Source organism: Chionomys nivalis, chromosome 10 (genome assembly GCF_950005125.1).
Source record: "Chionomys nivalis chromosome 10, mChiNiv1.1, whole genome shotgun sequence".
Classification (NCBI taxonomy): Eukaryota; Metazoa; Chordata; class Mammalia; order Rodentia; family Cricetidae; genus Chionomys; species Chionomys nivalis.
The window spans coordinates 15,779,366-15,796,997 of NC_080095.1; the positions used below are offsets into that span (position 1 = coordinate 15,779,366).

The 17,632-nt window shown below is 56.6% G+C and overlaps 2 protein-coding genes across 2 annotated transcripts; one reads left to right on the forward strand and one right to left on the reverse strand.

Moving 5' to 3' along the window:
• Window positions 1-2,070: 2,070 nt before the first annotated feature.
• Trmt61a (tRNA methyltransferase 61A) lies at window positions 2,071-13,821 on the reverse strand. The gene is made up of 4 exons (XM_057782445.1): window positions 8,668-13,821; window positions 7,869-8,228; window positions 4,606-4,872; window positions 2,071-3,187 (listed from the first exon to the last, which is right to left on the reverse strand). The coding sequence occupies exons 2-4, from the start codon at window positions 8,197-8,199 to the stop codon at window positions 2,913-2,915; spliced, it is 873 nt and encodes a 290-aa protein (XP_057638428.1). The 5' UTR covers window positions 8,200-8,228; window positions 8,668-13,821; the 3' UTR covers window positions 2,071-2,912.
• On the forward strand, window positions 13,373-16,336 carry Ckb (creatine kinase B). The gene is made up of 8 exons (XM_057782444.1): window positions 13,373-13,509; window positions 13,761-13,968; window positions 14,158-14,312; window positions 14,390-14,522; window positions 14,657-14,828; window positions 15,424-15,547; window positions 15,684-15,873; window positions 15,954-16,336. Exons 2-8 carry the CDS (start codon window positions 13,776-13,778, stop codon window positions 16,130-16,132), a joined length of 1,146 nt encoding a protein of 381 aa, XP_057638427.1. The 5' UTR covers window positions 13,373-13,509; window positions 13,761-13,775; the 3' UTR covers window positions 16,133-16,336.
• The last annotated feature ends 1,296 nt before the right edge of the window (window positions 16,337-17,632 follow it).

A 17,632-nucleotide genomic window follows, 5' to 3' on the forward strand; every position in this document is an offset into this window, starting at 1 on the left:
AACTCCTCACCACTGTGGGTACAGAGCTGGGGGCATTGGGCACTGACCTTTCTCAGATGCTCCTGTGGCCTCAGGAGCTCAGGCTGATGGAGGCCCCTCCTTAAGGAGTCTCTTACTCAACTGACCAAGCAAGAGCAGCCTAGGCTGGCCCAAAGTCCACAAGTGTTCACCACCATCTGCCTTGGCCTCTGATGTATAAGCTGGGTAGTTTTGTTTCCCCACCAGTTGCGGGCAGGGAGAACTTCTCCTTGGTGCTGGGGTGCCCTGGCAATCTGCCTGTTCCCAGGACGCAGACCATGCTGAGGCAGGAAGAGACGACAGTACAGAGGTCAGAAGGAGAGGAGAGGGCACAGCAAGGGCAGGCTCCAGGAGACTGAAACAATGTAAGAGGCAGAGGTGTCCCCTGAACCCTTGTGCCACCCACCCCGCATCTGGAGACCCAACACTAGATGCCAGAGCCCTTGCTGGAAACCCCTCAGAGGGCAGCACATCTTGAAGCCTGGGCACAGCTTACAGGTGGCCAAAAAGGAGGCATACCCCTTAGGAGAAGCTGACTGTCCAGGCCAGGAGCGTCCAGCAAGTGAACAGGATCTGAACCTTGGGATGTATCCAGGGCCCCCAGGGTTGGCGCTCTAAGTCAGGCTCCGGCCAAGGAACTGCGCTGCTGCCCTAATCAGAGTGCAGGAGGCTGCGCCCCAGGAAAAGGTCTAAGGGAGACTGAGGGCCAGAGACAGGAGTCAGGCTGGATGAAGAGTTTCTATGGTCTTGCCTGTGTCAGGTGACCACCCAGGATCGCCTAACAGGATTCACCCAACCATGGGAGTCCGACTCAGTCTGTAGGACCTGGGGACCTTTGTCTTGGGGGATTTCCATGATAGACAGCCCTTAGCAAACCAGCATAGGGTGTAAGGCAAAGGATGGCTGAGCTGAATGCTCCTGGCCGAGAGTAAGTAGGTCAAGTAGGGATGATTTGAGATGGCTCAGCGGTTAAGAGAACTGACTGCTCTTCCAGAGGACCTGGGTTCAATTCCCAGCAACCACATGACAACTAACAGCTGATTATAATTCCAAGATCTGACAACCTCACACAAAAAAATAAGGGATGATTTGCTGAGCAGTGGTGATGCACGCCTTTAATTCCAGCACTCAGGAGGCAGAAACAGGCAGGTCTCTGATCTTAAGGTCACTCTGGTCTACAGAGCAAGTTCCAGGCCAATTAGGGTTACAATGAGAAACCCTGCTCCATCACCAAATGAGGAAGATCTGAGCAGAGCCTGAGGTACGAAGCTCAGAGCTAAGTTCTGTACCAGCTGGAGCTCCAGTCTGAGCTGGGCTCAGAGGTGAATTGGGGTTGGGTTAGTCCTCCAAGGCCCACAAACTATAAAAGCAGAATTGGTTCGCCCACGGGACAGTAGGTAGATTGGGTTTTTCCAGCCTTGGCAACAGTTCCTCACCCAGGCCTTGGTAACTCCCATATGACATCTAGCCTTGTGAGCTCCATAGGGAAAAAAGATATCCTGGGCCTTGCTGGCTACTGGTCTACGTGTTCCATAACCGAGCAGAGAACACAGGGCCAGGCAGGGTGAGTGGGTGCCAAGGGAGCACGGCTTACAACCTTTTAGGAACTCCTGGCACTGAAGCGACATGGCCCAGGGACCTCTCTCACATCCTCCAGTCTGGGCATTTCAAGACCAGGCCCTGAGGGTACACATGCCTCCAGAGCCATGGAATTTCCGTCCACAGGTGACCTACAATTGATGCTGCACAGGGAATGGGCAGCCTAGAAAGTCAGTACCAGGAACGCTGTTAGGTCGGGAAGGGACGTGGAACAGGAGCTGCAGAGGGAAGCCTGGTGCTGAGCCACAGAGGCCCAGTACTCCACCTCCAGGGCCAGGAGCCCGTTTCTGCAGGGGACGGAGGTGGCCACACTTGTGCCTTTCTGAAGAGCCCTGGGCTGATGTCCTAGAGTTTGGACAGCACCCCTCAGAATAGAGAGGAAGGACGGAGGTCAAATGTCAAGTGTGGACAGCCCCTTCAGCAGGCAGAAGAACAGTCAACATGGTAGGGGGTAAGACAGAACATTTATTGCTCCACTAGGTACGCTCAGGGGCCAACAGGACACAGACAATTCTCCCAAAGGCTGGTTCCATGCATCAGCAGCAGATGCAGGGCAGCCCCAAGGTGACATGTGCAGCAGGGCCACAGCCAGAGCTCCTAGGCCATATGCCACCTCTTCCATGGCCCCTCTCTGACCCCAGCTCCAACGTGGGCTTGAGAGATCACTGGGGGCGTAGACCCGCCTACTGGACTCCCTTTGCACAGGACGAGCCTAGTCCCAGAGGACAGCACATCAGGGATCCTGGGCACAAGTGCGCTCACACGTGGCCCACGCAGCACTCAAGACTATGGGGTCACCTCCTTGGATCCCCAGGTCAGCCTGGCTCCAGTCCCAAGGATACAGAGGAGATGAGGGCAGGGCCAGGCTTTCTGGGTTAGCTCAACCACAGCTTTTGGCTAAGCTCTGAACCACCAGTGGTTGGAGCCTTTACCAGGGAAGGGACAGTTCACTGCCCCTGTAGGTCAGTCCAGGCTTCAAGCAGTGCCCAGGGCTTCCTCCGCCCTCAGCTTGTACCAGCTGGTCTCAGCAACCAGGAGAGCCTCTGGCAGAGGGGACTTCATGTTGACAACAAAGAGAGCCTGGGGGAGCAGTGATGGGGCGGAGGCTTCCCTCTCAGCCGGCAATGCCTCCCTCCTGAACAGGGCCAGCCTACTCACCCCCCTCGACTACCCAGGAGGCCCCTGCCCCCCAACCCTGCCAACTATTTCTAAACACAAGCCTCACAGGCAGTGGCTGACCATATAAGGCAGCCTCTGGCCTCCTTGCTTGCTCGTGGTATTCCTGCCCAGGCCTGTTAGCCTGGAGTCTTGGTGGCGAAAGTCAGGTAGCCAGTGTGGCCCACAGTCTCCTTCATTGGTGTGCCACTACGGAAGGGGCTGGCATCGGAGCCCACGTTGACCTCTGAGTCACTGGCTCCCAGGTCAGGAGATGGCAGACTGATGGTGCGTACATTGTAGACCTGCGGCAGCACCTCCAGGGTGCTGAGCTCGGTGAAGCCTCGGGCTGCCAGTGCCTGGCACGTGCGTTGCACCTGCTCGATGCATGGAGAGAAGGAGCAGAAGCGCCCACCTGCAGGAGCAAGACACAGGGTCAGAGGGCATCTACAAGCCACCCTGGACCTAAGGCTGGCTCAAGACTGCCTGCAGACTGTAAGCCCTCAGACCAAGGAACCATGCAGGGGCCTGAGGAAGCTGTAGAGCTGTGCCCTATCTGCTGGCCCATGTGGCCCTCCTCCCTGTAGGAGCCCAGGTCAGCAGCCAGGACTAAGCCCAAGATGCCTGGGTTTCCCTGGCTGCCAGCAGGCATCGCTAGCCTGCCTTGTAGGAGGCAGTGGAGGGCTGGGGGTCAGGGTTGTCAGAGTCAGGCCCAAGAATAGCTCTAACAATAGGGTAGCACAGGGTGGTGTGTGGGCGGCTGCTGTCACAGGAAATTAGAGGCTGTCGGTGGCTCTCGGGAACAGGAGGAGCCTAAAGACAGCACAGTCTGAGCTCCTCCCTGCTGCCTCCCACTGGGGCAGCCCACAGGCTTCACTCAGCTTGCCCAGAGACTGTGAGACACCCTATCCGTATCTTGGCAGCGGATCATGAGCAAGTCAGGGCAGGGAAGGAGTGTGTACAGATGTCCCCAGGCCTGGTACCCACAGGGCTCCCTGACACAGGACACCTGGCAGGTATCAAGTAGTCCCCTACTGTGCCTGATGTCAGCACAGAGAGCAGAAGCCACCAGAGACAGGCAGTGCTATAAACACCAGGCATACAGAAAAGGTATACAGATGTGGGAAAGAGCCCAGAAGAAAGGGACATGGGACAAGACCCAGGACACAGGCACAGGTGCCTCTGGCCTACTCTGTGGAGGCTCACCTGCCTGGTTTGGACCCTACATCAGGGCCCTTCAGGTGTGGACCTCCAGGCTTCCCCTCCCAGCTCCAGGCCTCCTCAGTAGACACAGGGATCTGGGCAGTGCCTGTCTCAGAGGCTCCCCCACCCTCTGCATGGAGCACCCTCTGCCAAGCCTGCTTCTTCTCCAGAAAAGGCAAATCCCTGGGACTCACCAGCAGTCTCTCTGGCCCAGGGCCGACCTTCTCCAGGCCTCCCCTTTGCTCCGCCTCCACAGCATCTTCCCTAAAAGGGTCCAGCTGCCCGACTCTGCAGCATGGGTGTGGGGAGTCTGCAGGAGATGGCTGGGGGCAGGGGACTGCCTATGACCTCCATATTGGATCCAGGCCTGGAGTCCTGTCTTATAAATCCTGCCTGCACTGGAGTTGCCAGGGCCTGGGACTCAGTGAGTTCCTATCTAGGTTGAAGAATGGGACCCATCTTTCCCTAACCCTGGTCTCTAGTCAGCCCAAGTCAGTCCTCACTTTGGGCCAAAAGGAGCCCTGGTCTGGCCATTGCTACTGTGTGGCCTACAGGAACCTGGAACTCCCTGGGTTCTAGATGACCCAGAAGCTCAGCCCCGCACCAGCACCCTTATGAACACCAACACACCTTCAACCTTGAGGGCATCCCAGGCATGGCCCACAGCTTCCCAGGGTGATGGGATATCCAAGAAGACAGCATCAGCCACATGGGTGACACCAAAGCCACTGCGGCACACATCCTGGGTGTGCACAGTCACCCACTGGCTCACGCGATGCTCCTGGAACTCCTCCCGGGCCTTGTCGGCCCGCTGCTGGTGGAACTCCACTGTGTGTAGGTGGCCAGTGGGGGCGATGCTGCGGATGATGGCATGGGAGACAGAACCGCTGCCCGTGCCTGGCAGGACAAGACGAGAGGATTGAAGGGTCATCTGAGGACTATACCCACCCACAACAGCTCCCCATCTGGGAGGAAGAAGGTCAAACAGGCCTAAGAGGACAGCTGACCCCAGGGTCAGAGGGGGGTATCAAATCATGAGCTCTGTCTGCTCTTGGCAGCCTCGGCCCTGGGTTTGGGATACCGGGCTGTGTAGATGGGCACAGGAGAGGACATAGGTGAGTCTGGGCAGGGCTAGCGCTGGCCTGTCCCATTCTGACCTAGCCTCTTCTAAACTGTGGCCAATCCACGAGCCTCACTGACAGCTGTCCCTCAGGTTTTCTGCCTCCTCCCGTGAGCTCCTTGACTCACTCAGGTCAGTGGTCAGCTCATCCTCCCCACACCTCCAATCCTGCTAAGTCCACCCCCACGGCACAGGGGCAATTCTACCTGCTCTTGCTTGAGCTCACGTGATCTAAAGTCAACCTGCTCCACCCTTCCCATAATGTCACCAGTCTGTCCAAAAGCCTCCACTCTTCCTTAGAAGCAGGGCTACCCTTCTTCACCTGACTTCATATACTCCAGGACCTGTGCTAGCCTCCACTCACCCTGTCACTGCCCCTTCCTGCTTGGTGACCATTTCTAGCAGTGACCTCTTGACCCCACTGTAGCAGGTAGCAGTGCTCTTACAAAACCCCAAACCTAAGCCGGCAGTGTGGCACACGCCTTTAATCCCAGCACTTGGGAGGCAGAGGAACTGCCAGGTATACAAGAGCTAGTTCCAGGACAGTCAAGGCTACACAAAGAAACCCCGTCTCAAAAAGCCATAAAACAAAACAAAAAACAAAACCAAAAAACCCTAAGCTGGCAGGCGGATCTCTGTGAGTTCGAGGCCAGCCTGATCTACAAGAGCTAGTTCCAGGACAGGCTTCAAAGCTACAGAAAAACCCTGTCTTGAAAAACCAAAAGGGAAAAAAAAAATCCACTAACAAAAAACCCTAAGCTCAAAGTTAGACCCCATCCAAGTCTGATCACTCCAAGACCCAGGAAGTGACACCCACCCTAGGGGCCAGACTGCAGTCACCCACCGTCAAGACCCACTCTGCCATCCCATCCCAAATCACCAGTGATTCCTTTTCCCGCCTCTGGGCTTCACCCACCAGGTCCCTCCCTCTTTGCTATCTGCAGACGCTGGTCCTGCCTCTGTTCCTTTGTGTGTTTTTTGTTTGTTTGTTTTTCGAGACAGGGTTTCTCTGTGTAATATGTGCTCTGGAACTCCCTTTGTAGACCAGGCTGGCCTCAAACTCATGAGATCCGCCTGCTTCTACCTCTCAAGAGCTAGGCTTAAACCGGGCGTTGTTAGCACATGCCGCCTTTAATCCCAGCACTTGGGAGGCAGAGGCAGGCGGATCTCTGTGAGTTCGAGACCAGCCTGGTCTACAAGAGCTAGTTCCAGGACAGGCTCCAAAGCTACAGAGAAACACTGTCTTGAAAAAAGAAAAAAAAAAAAAAAAAAAAGAGCTGGGCTTAAAAGCGTGCACCACCACCACCTGGATCCTCTGTTCTCTGTTCTTTTTACCACCGTCAATCAGATCTATGCTTTGCAGTGACCAGGTTTACCTTCCCATTAAAGGGCAGCTCCAGACTCCTAACAGCCCTCTGAAGGGCCCCCTCTTGCTTCCCAACCTCATCTTCTGTTCCTCTGCCCTTACTTCATGCCCCAGCCAGTGGCCTTCTTGCAAATGCACACCAACCAGCACTGCACCCCCCCTGGGGCGTGTGCACGGGCACTGCACCCCATCTGGGACGTGCACGCCAGCACTGCACCCCACCTCGGGGCATGCGTGTGGGCACTGCACCCCACTTGGGGCATGCGCACGGGCACTGCACCCCACCTCGACAACTTTTCTTTGGCTTTTGGTCTCACTTCATCATTTTTAACTCAAAGATCACCTCCTCAGATCCCTGACTTTTTGAGTTTGGGGGATCCTCAACCAAGCATCCCCGATTATAAGCCTCTCACAATCAGTAGCACTGAATGGTCACCAAGCTCACTGCCTATTTTGTCTTTTTGAGGGCAGGAACTTGGTTCCACATGGGAGCACAGAAGTGTGCTGACTGAAAAGGGGTGCGGGCCGGAGAGAGGCTAGTGCCTACTACAGGCCATGCAGAGAGTTGTTAGGGCTGGTGCTCAACTGTGCTGTCCACTGTCTCCCTCTGCAGGGAGAGAATGCCAGGATAGGGAGAACGGGAACTGTAGTGACCCCGAACCCCAGTTTCTTAACCCACCACAAACACACCACCAAGGATCTAGTCACATCTGGTCCAGGACTCATCCCTGTGGGAGATACATGATAGACTGCTGCATGCAGTGGTCACAGCACCTAGGGGTGTGTACGTGAGAGACAGCTGGCTCTCATGCACTTCTTACCCCATGCCAGCCCCGTCCTTGTCTTAGTGACGGTGTTGATAATCTTCACTGGAACTAAGTGAGGGGCTGACCGCGAGTGAGTATGGGGCTGAATTTTCACTACAATGAGCTCTTGGGATAATCAGCCCCAAGCAGCCAGCACCTTGGCCAGCACCAAACAAGCCTGCTGCCACATCAAAGCAAGCCAGGACCCTCAGAGTGCACCGCTGCCCCCTCTTCTTCCTCCTCCAACCCAGGTCAGTCCCCATCAGATGTCATTTCACCCCCTGCAGTCACTCCCTCCCCACCAACTGGAGCTGCTAGAACAGAAACCAAGTAATTCAGTACAAATCTGCAAGATGGCTTGGCTGCAAACTTTTTTTTTTCGAGACAGGGTTTCTCTGTGTAACAGCCCTGGCTGTCTTGGAACTTGCTTTGTAGACCAAGCTAGCCTCGAACTCACAGAGATCCGCCTGCCTCTGCCTCCCTAGTGCTGGGATTAAAAATGTGTGCCACCACCTCCTAGCTGACTGCAAACTATCTTAACTGTGGGTCCGACTCCCACCTTATGTAGGTGCTGAGCTCTGAAGACACCAGAGGAGCTCACCTGATTCACAGACCACAGAACCGGGTCGCAGCTCCAGCATCATGGTGAGTAAGGCAATGTCGGTGGAGTAGAGGATCTGTGTGCGGTGGGGCAGGTTCACGGTCCAGAGCTCAGGAGTGGGGTGAAGTACATACACCCAGCCGCCTCTGCTGCAGATCACCTTGGAGCCAAATGGGCGGCCAATAAGGTCCACTGAGTGCCGCAGGACGCCATGCCGGGTCTGGGTCTGTGCCCCACGCTGCACACGCACTGCCATCATCGAGCCATGGCCCAGTGACAGGATGGCTGTGTCGCCTTCCTTGATCAGTTCCTCGTATGCCACGAAGCTCATGGTGTTAACACCTGCCAAGTGTCAGAGACCTGGGGAAGTGGTGTGTGGGCGTGAGGCGTGAAGTCAGAGGACCAGGAGGCAGGATAAGGATCTGTGGTTTGGGTAGAGGTCTGTGGGGCCCGGGTTCTGAGCAGTATAGCAACCCAACAGAGCTGCACCCTAGCCTGACAAATGCAGTCCTTCTAGGTCTGGAAGAACACAAGAGACAGAGCACAATAGTAGAGGCCCAAGGATTCCCACACCAGAACGACCAGAACAAAGTCCTTATTCCTCAGCTGTGAAGACGGTGGCCTCCGAGAGGCAAAGCGGGAGAGCGAAGTCACCTCCAAGCCAGGATTCCGCGGAACCCCTTCCCCGGAGTACCCCGAGTGGGCTCCCGACGGCCCGGACGTTTCTCTGCACCGGACCTGCAGGCAGGCCCGGAGCGCCGCTCCCACCCTAGCCGCATATGCCAGCTCCGAAACTCACCCAGCTTACACCGGCTCTCTGCTCCACACGTGGCTCCGCAGCGGCAGCCAAACTTCCGGCGCTTCTTTGATGACATCAATAACAACGCAGAGATTGCTGGGAGACTCTGCTCTGTCCTTTGCGCGCTCCCAGAGGATGCTTCCTGGCTGGCGTCTCCACGCCCGTGATCTTCTGTGCATACTTGCGCGTTGCCTAAGAGATTCGAGCAGTGTGCAAAATAAAAGTCCTCTCCTCGCCAGCGGTTTGTCTGCGTGCCGCCTTTTAGGGTTGCCCAGAGCATGGAGCTTCTGCCCGCTGGATACGCCTACCCCTAAAGTGCACTTTGACAACTGTGTAACCCCAGGGCTTCCTTATTAGAGCCCACCAGAACATTTCGTCACTGCAAACAGCTCCGAAACACCCTGCCTGGAGCCCAGGACGAATCCTAGAAAGTGGAACCGGAGGCAGCGGTGGGACACCCAGAGACTTTGACCAGGGCCTGGCCAAGTATAGGGAGCAGGGGTAGTCTGGAGCATTCCGCAAAAGTGGCCCTAAGCCAGGCCCTGCTATCCCTGGCATCTTGAGAGCTGGATGAACTGGGCTCACGCGTGGCCTGGGGGAGGGGCTGCTGGAGACCAGGCGGAAAGGGGAAGTTGTAGGAGTGTTTTGTCTCAGCACAGCTGAATCAGAGCCCCCGTGGAAAGGTTCTTCCCCGGAATGGAGCATGAAGTGGAGAGGGGAGGAGCGCTGGGGTGGGGAGTGAAGAGCGTTCCTGCAGTCCTCAGCTAGTGGAACTGGAGGGCATGAGACTTGAGTTACTCAGAACCAGTAGCAGTGTCCAACTCTGGGCTGCAGTCTCCAGCCACCAGGCTACTGTAGCCTGGTAAAGTGGGGGTGGCCCGGCTCCACAAACATGCCCTTCCTAGAGTCCTGCTGGCTAGTGGGACTCCTCAGGGGCCAGACTAGGCCAGCCTGTGTGAAGGAACCCAGGTTCCTGACATTAGACCTCTCCAGGTCTCTGCCCTAGCTGGCCTTGATCTGGTAGCCAGGAAGGATAGGCAATGAGGCTTTCTTGGTCTCGCAGGCTGGGAAGGCACAGCCGTTAGCTGAGACATCCCAGCCCTTGGCTCCACAGTCCCTGTTCTAGTAGGCTACTCACTCCCTGGTGGTGCACAGCCCAATCCACACCCTAATTGCTCCTCTGGAGAGTTAGACTTTCCACTTCTCCTCGGAGGTTCCTCTTCCCCAGCCTCTCAGCGGCATGGAAACCAGGGCTGACTATGTCTCTAGATGAGCTCAACAGGGGTTTTCCCTTGGTCCCAGCTGTCCACTGCTGTATCCCTGTTCCTCCTGTGTCCCTTCTCCAGTCCACCTTCTCAGAGCTAGCTATCGTCATGCCTAGCTTCAGCTTGGATTTTTCAAGGTGGTGCATGCCTTTAATCCCAGCACTTGGGAGGCAGAGGCAGGCAGATCTCTGTGAGTTCGAGGCCAGCCTGGTCTACAAGAGCTAGGTCCAGGACAGGCTCCAAAGCTACAGAGAAATCCTGTCTCAAAAAAGAAACAAAACCCATAAAGAACAAAGAGGAGTTCCCTCTGACTGGCATAGCCTCCTGTTTCACTGTGCCCTGCAGCCCCTGCCCCTCTCTTTACCCTTGCCAACTTTCCCTTTGCATTCCACGAGCCAGGAAGCAGCGAAGCAGCAATGCATCCTGGGCACAGGACTGAGAGTGGCCTCTATGTGGAACCTAGAGCCTGGCTGTCTGTGCCTGTACTTGCCCTGCTGGGCTGGACAATGCTTGTGAAGAAAATACCTGGGACTCCTTTGAGGCCCCATCCAGGCCCTGAGGTCAATGTATGACTTGGTGTGATTTCTAAGGAGATGGAACCATAATTCTACTGAGTGATGTCACCAAGCTTCTTGCCCAGAAGCTGCCAAAGCAGCTACTGTGATTGCCAAGGATAGCAGAGGGCCCAGTCGGGTCTAGGCTGAATAAGCAGGCCCTGACCTTTCTCCATTGCTGTGAGGGCCTCCAGGACTTCTGAGCAATGCCCCCCAAGTGGGGGGCCTCACACTGATATGTGGTCTACAGTCTGTGAAGGGCCCTTCGTCTCTCTACCCTGCTGTTGTCTCTGCTGTCTGTCCCCCAAAGTTAGGCACCCTAGGACCACCGGGGGATATCTGGGCGTCTGAGCCTGTACTTTCTCTCAGTGGCCAATCTTCCTTTAGGTTTCGGTCTTAGAACGAGGCCGAGGCTGAAGGTCACAGGTGCCTGTTCCAGTACTGGGTGTGGTTTCACTGCCACGGTGGACAGACTTGCAACTGCCTTCTGTTCCTCACCTTTACTAGAGTCCTGGCCTTGTCCTCGCAGGGAGATGGGAGGCGGGTAAAGGAGGAGAGGAGGCAGAGAAACTGTAAATGCTGGAGACAAAGAGGAAGTCCTAAACCCCCTACCCCCACCCAAGCCTGGACACCAAATTTGCTTCCTCTCTATTTCTAGAAACAGACAGAAACTTGAGCATTTGGGGCTCATGCCGAACCAGTTTCCCTGAGAAGGGTAGGTACTGTGGTTGTCAGCTGCAGATATTTCTGAGGAGGCTGAAGGGGGCATAGAATACAGGGATTATAAGCTTATGGCACACCTGCTGTCTAGCCTGGGGATTTTTTTTTTTGAAACAGGAGCTCATGGAGCCCAGGCTGCCTTTGAACTCCTGATCTTCCTGCCTCCACCTCCTATGTGCTGGCATAATAGGTGTTTGTCTCCACATACCTTTTTTTTGGGGGGGGGGGTGTCAAGGTCTCTATGTAATCCTGGCTGTCCTGAAACTCACCATGTACACTAGGCTGGCCTTAACTCGCAGATAATTCCACCTGCCTCTACATCCTGCATGCTGAGATTAAAGGAACTGGACACCACCATCCCCAGCATGCACTTTTCTATATGGGGTTGTTTTAATTGGCTTACAAAATAGTGACTTGAACTGGGCACGGTGGTTCAACCCTATAATACTAGGACTTGGGAGGCTGAGGCAAGAGGAGCCTGGTTTACAGGCTCTTGTCTCAAACAGAAGAGCGAGAGAACAGGTGGATTCACTAGTTATCTCTGAGGACAGTGCAGCTGTGGTCCTTCATGGTGACTTAGGTAGAGGCAGGCCGGCAGGCAGGCTTTCTGCTCTGAGTTCTCCACTCCACAGCCTTCTGCTGAAGCTCCAGCACATCATCCCTCAAGCCTGGGAATCCTGCCATCCCTCCCGCAGTCATTCGTTCAGGGCAGCCCGGCTCCGGCAGGAAGGCAGAGATCCTTTCCCCTTGTGCATCTCCTTCTTGTTTTCCTTGCATCTGGCACCTGAATGGATTCTATCAAATGCACAAGAATGAGAGGCTCTCTAGATTTTTTTTCTGGAGACAGGCTTTCAATGTAGCTTTGGAACCTGTACTGGAACTTGCTCTTGTAGACCAGGTTGGCCTCGAACTCACAGAGATTCACCTGCCTCTGCCTCTCGAGTGCTGGGATAAAAGATCTGTGCCACCACCACCCAGCTAGGCTCCCTAGTCTTGCTTTATTAGTGCAGCCGTGAGTGAGGGGGGTGAGAGGACATTAAACATGAAAGCTCACTTCTATATTTTACCAACAGCACCGCCGCCATTCTGCACCCTTTTCCACCGACGGCTAGTGCCCTCCCTCCTCAGAGACCAGCATCAGGTCCAACCCGAACTAGTCTTTCCCACTACACATTTCCTGATCTATCTGCAGAGAAGGGACACTGTCCTTTCTATTCTGGATTCCTAGAATTCCTGGGATTGCTAGGTCATGGAGCTAGACCATATTTTTATTATAATAAATACTGCCAAATTACTTTCCAGAAAAGATGAAGTGGCTGGCAGCTGCAGGCAGGGTGCGAATGCCTGTCTTCACAGAGGAGTTCACAGCCGGCACTGTCTGGGGTCAGGCGTCCACATTTCCTCATACTTGGGTGTGTGAGGCTGGGGAAGAGAGACTGTTTCCGTGTGTTGGTTCTGATTAGTGAGCTTGTTTTTAACTGGTGCTTTCTCCACTCCGTTTGCCTCTTGACTGTGGGTACTGTCTTTGTGGGTGGGGAGGTAGGAACCGGTTTCCTGAGGAAAGGGCCAGGGGATGGAGATTTGGATTCTCAAGACAGTCTCTCACAGCTCAGTGTCTTGAATCTTTTAGGGTCTAAGTCCAAATGTTTTGGCTCGGTTCCTCAGAGTCCGCCCAAGGTCAGAACACCCTGGGTGCTTCGGGGCTGGACCTCAGCCAGACTGCGCCTCTGGTGCTGCATCAAGAACACCCAGGAGATGCCTGCGGGCACCTTGAGGAAGGTCAGTGGCTCTGAGCCATTTCGTACCGCCTGGATGCAGTGGATGGACGCCGTACCTAATGTTAAAGACCTGGAAGCTCTCGATAGGCCCCTTGCCACCGCGGTCTGCCAGACAAGGGAGGAGGAGGGGGAAGGCAGGAGCCCCAGCACAAGCTGGCTTTCCAGACTCAGTTTCCCGCTGCGAGGCAATGTGTGAAGTAGGTCTACCAAGAATACTGAAGGCCCTGGGGTTCTGCCTTGGGGATCCTGCGAGAGCGCCGCGGGGGATAACTAAGCTACGCGGGGTCGAGACTCGGGGACCGCTGGGGTGGGCTGCTAGGGGGTGTCAAGGGCTGCTGCCACGGACAAAGCAACGGCACCACCCCAAAGCACGGACCAATAGAATGAATGGGCTATAAATAGCCGCCAATGGGCTGCTGGCGACGCGTCCCTTAAGAGCGCCGGAGCAGCGAGCGGCCGCCGTTCGTCTTTGCTGCGCCTGGAGCTGGTTAGACAGTCTGCATCCCCGCTCTGTCCGGCATCCTGGTGAGCGAGTCCAAGGGTCAGGGGTAACCGCGCGGGGCGCCACGCGGAGGGGTGCGGGACTGGGGTGTCACGCGCAGCCGTGTTGCCGGGAGCGCGCACCGGACCCACCCGGGACCCAGGGATGCACGGTCGCCGGGTGCAGACCCCGCTGACCTTGGCATCGTCCGGGGGAAGCCACGGAGGTCCCGAGCGGTCTGCAGGTCCCTGGAGGATGGTGTGCAGACCTCCTCTGACCCTGCGCTTTCCTGCAGCCCGTCGCCGCCGCCATGCCCTTCTCCAACAGCCATAATACGCAGAAGCTGCGCTTCCCGGCCGAGGATGAATTCCCTGATCTGAGCAGCCATAACAACCATATGGCCAAGGTGCTGACCCCGGAGCTGTACGCCGAGCTCCGTGCCAAGTGCACGTCAAGCGGCTTCACGTTGGACGACGCCATTCAGACTGGCGTAGATAATCCGGGTATGCACACCCCTGTAGGCGTCAGACTTCCGTCTCCCCAAGAAATCCCAGGGCAAGGGTCCCACTGCCCTTCCCTCAACCTCCGGCGGGCTGGGGTCCCCTGATCCCCTTCCCGCGCTCAGCCGCAGGGGCCTCAGCAGCTCGCTCGAGCCTGGCGGTGACGTCACTGTCGCCGCGCCCCTCCCCCAGGCCACCCGTTCATCATGACGGTGGGTGCAGTGGCGGGCGACGAGGAGACTTACGCCGTGTTCAAGGACCTCTTCGACCCCATCATTGAGGACCGGCACGGCGGCTACCAGCCCAGCGATGAGCACAAGACGGACCTCAACCCCGACAATCTGCAGGTGCGGGGCTGCCGGATCAGGGCGTGATGGGGAGAGGGGCCTCGGGGCTCACTCCCGCCACCACTTTGCGTCCTCAGGGCGGCGATGACCTGGACCCCAACTACGTGCTGAGCTCGCGGGTGCGCACGGGCCGCAGCATCCGCGGCTTCTGTCTCCCCCCGCACTGCAGCCGCGGGGAGCGCCGCGCCATCGAGAAGCTGGCAGTAGAAGGTAGGAGTCTGGTATCTGCCCGTAGAGCAGCTGGGACTGAGAGGGTCAAAGGTCCAGCCTCTCGTGCGCGGGGATACACTGTTTGGGCCGGGCACTTGCCCGCCCACCCGAGACTTGAACCCTGCACTCTGCAGCCCTATCCAGCTTGGACGGAGACCTGTCAGGCAAGTACTACGCGCTCAAGAGCATGACCGAAGCGGAGCAACAGCAGCTCATCGACGACCACTTCCTCTTCGATAAGCCTGTGTCGCCTCTGCTGCTGGCCTCCGGCATGGCCCGCGACTGGCCGGATGCTCGCGGTATATGGTACGAGTCCTCCCCCCCCTCAGTCCCCCGGAGGGTGGAGCCCGGCCTGAGCTCCTGGTTCCGAGCGCCGTGTCACCTTGTCCGAGCCCTCCTCGCAGGTGACCTTGATCCTGCAGGTGTGTGAGAACCTGCGCTGCGGGAGGCCGCAGTCTCCTGGGATTTAAGGGTTGTGACCAGTCTCTCGGGAGCCGGTGCTGCTTGTTTTCTCTCCTCCTTCTCACCCCCATACCCCGCCGGGATTCTGCCAGGTGCCAGTGACGCAAAAGCCTCCGCACTCGTCCGGGCAGGGCTCCTACTCCTGCGGACTGTGAGGGCGGAGGCGTGCTTCCTCGAAGGGGGGGGGCTGCTCCGCCTGCTTCAGTCCCTTGCTTGCCACACACCACGTGATTGGTGCCCTGTTCGCCCTGCCTTCCTCCAGTGTTGTTGGGATGAGAGTCTTGGCGACAGCTCACACTCCTGTACCTCTCTAGAATAAGTACTTCCGTGACTTTGGAAGCTCTTTTTTGTTTGAGGGTCACCCATACGGTGTCGTTTTGGATGTGATCTAAGACCGTATTCTGGGAGGGTATTTGGCTTGACTGAACCCCTTCCCCAGGCACAATGACAATAAGACTTTCCTGGTGTGGATCAACGAGGAGGACCACCTGCGGGTCATCTCCATGCAGAAAGGGGGCAACATGAAGGAAGTGTTCACCCGATTCTGCACTGGCCTCACCCAGGTCAGGCCTGGTGCCCACACTCTAGGGGCTTGGTTCCTGGGAGGGGTTGGGGCAGAACCCAGAGTCCACATCTTCCCGCGTTCCTTGGGGCTTCCAGCCAGGTTTCCCCTCTGAACTCTCCCTTCCCCACCTCCAGATTGAAACCCTCTTCAAGTCCAAGAACTATGAGTTCATGTGGAACCCTCACCTGGGCTACATCCTCACGTGCCCATCGAACCTGGGCACTGGCCTGCGGGCAGGTGTGCACATCAAGCTGCCCCACCTGGGCAAGCATGAGAAGTTCTCGGAGGTGCTCAAGCGGCTGCGGCTTCAGAAGCGAGGCACAGGTGAGCAGCAGGCAGCACAGGTGAGGGGGCAGAGGGTTCAGGTTTCCTCGGTCCTGTTGACCTGTCTTCCCCCTCCCTAGGCGGTGTGGACACCGCTGCTGTTGGTGGAGTTTTCGATGTCTCCAACTCGGACCGCCTAGGCTTCTCGGAGGTGGAGCTGGTGCAGATGGTGGTGGACGGAGTGAAGTTACTCATTGAGATGGAGCAGCGGCTTGAGCAGGGTCAGCCTATCGATGACCTTATGCCTGCCCAGAAGTGAAGCCTGGCCCTCACCGTCACCAGCCTGCTGCTTCCTAACCTAATACCCGGGCAGTGCCCGCCATGCATCCCTGATGTTTGCCGCCTGGCGGCTGAGCCCTTTAGCCTCGCTGTAGAGACTTCCGTCGTCCTGGGTAGAGTTTATTTTTTTGATGGCTGAGCTGTTGCTGACACTGAAATAAACTAGGGTTTGGCCTGCCCTGTGTCTCGTGAGTTGTGTCTCTCCTTTCCTAGGGACAGTGACATGGGTGAGTGGCCTGGCTGGCCATTTGTGTCAACTGGAAGATGGCATATTAGCCATAGAAGATACAGGGTGGAGAGGGAGGGAGGGAGGGAGGTGCTCTCTTAAGACTTTCAGTTGCAGCCTGAGCATCTAAGGACACTCCGTTTCGCAGGGTGGAGCCTAGTATTTACTCAGCTCCAGCCAGAGGAGGGAGTCAGAAACTTGACATGCTCCCAGTTCCTTTCTGCTGTCTTCCCAGCAGCCTGAAAATCCAAAGTTCCACCCCTTGCTTCCTCTCCCCTCCAGGCCCCACCCTTCTCCAACACCTCCTCCAGCCTCCATCCTCTTCTTCGGGATGCTCGGTGGCCTCCTCTTGGTCCCTGAGCCCAGCCCTCTAGCCCCATGCAGACTGCAGCAGGGTCCTTCCAGTCCACTCCCTTTTGTTTACAGCTTGTTCTCCAGGGCCCGGATGGTTGGGAGGAGACACTCATGCTCCCATTCATCAAGCTTTTGTGCCACGTCATCTAGGAGACAGAGTAACTCTGCTATGACCTATCATGGACAAGTCAAGGGGAAGGAATTCCAAGGCTCACATCAGGGACCCTGGACAGAAGACTGGGCTGTCTAAAGAGCCATATTCCCGGTGGCCTATCCCGGCTGGGCCTCATGAAGGGATCTGGCCCACATTTGAAAGTGAGAAAGGGCATCAACCCAGGGGCTGGAACTATGGTTCCCACCCACACAGCGCCTCCTCTAAGATGAGTCTTGTGCTGCCACCTACTGGTCGCTGTCACTACATGCTTGTCCACTAAAGATCACGGACATTGGAACATGGTCTACTCATCCACCTCGTTGGGTAGGCTGGGCGCAGGGCAAGGCAGGTCCCCTGGAAGTGCTCCTCTCCTCGGATGTCCTAATTAGTTCCTCTTGTCAAGAAGGCCGGGGGGCCTAGGCTAGACCAGGATGGGGGCTGGCATCAGCTCAGCTTTGATGTCCTCCAGCCAATGGCTGGCCCAGCCATGCTGCAGGCTTCAGTCTGGTGACAAGCGGTCCTTCGACCACCTCCATGGACAAAGCAGGGAAGGATGCAGGCAGGGACAGTAGGCACAGGGGGACATGTATGGCCAAAACACTCCATGTCTGCTGTTACAACCTCAAAAACAAAAACAACGGCAGGAGGCAGAACACAGGACCCCTGCAGTGTGGTTCAGCTTCCTATATCTGCCTGGAACACTGCCCTTCCTCCTTCCCCTTGAACTCGTAAGACAGACTGTGTCC

Bases quoted from the DNA above. Each gene is read 5' to 3' on its own strand.
- Trmt61a (XM_057782445.1), bottom strand. From the start codon at position 8,199: ATGAGCTTCGTGGCATACGAGGAACTGATCAAGGAAGGCGACACAGCC. The intron at 4,873-7,868 runs GTGAGCTCCTCT...TTGTCCTGCCAG, and splicing joins TTCTGTGGTCTGTGAATCAG to GCACGGGCAGCGGTTCTGTC. The intron at 3,188-4,605 runs GTGTGTTGGTGT...TTGCTCCTGCAG, and splicing joins GGATGCCCTCAAGGTTGAAG to GTGGGCGCTTCTGCTCCTTC.
- Ckb (XM_057782444.1), top strand. From the start codon at position 13,776: ATGCCCTTCTCCAACAGCCATAATACGCAGAAGCTGCGCTTCCCGGCC. The intron at 14,829-15,423 runs GTACGAGTCCTC...CCCCTTCCCCAG, and splicing joins CCGGATGCTCGCGGTATATG to GCACAATGACAATAAGACTT. The intron at 15,874-15,953 runs GTGAGCAGCAGG...CCCCCTCCCTAG, and splicing joins GCTTCAGAAGCGAGGCACAG to GCGGTGTGGACACCGCTGCT.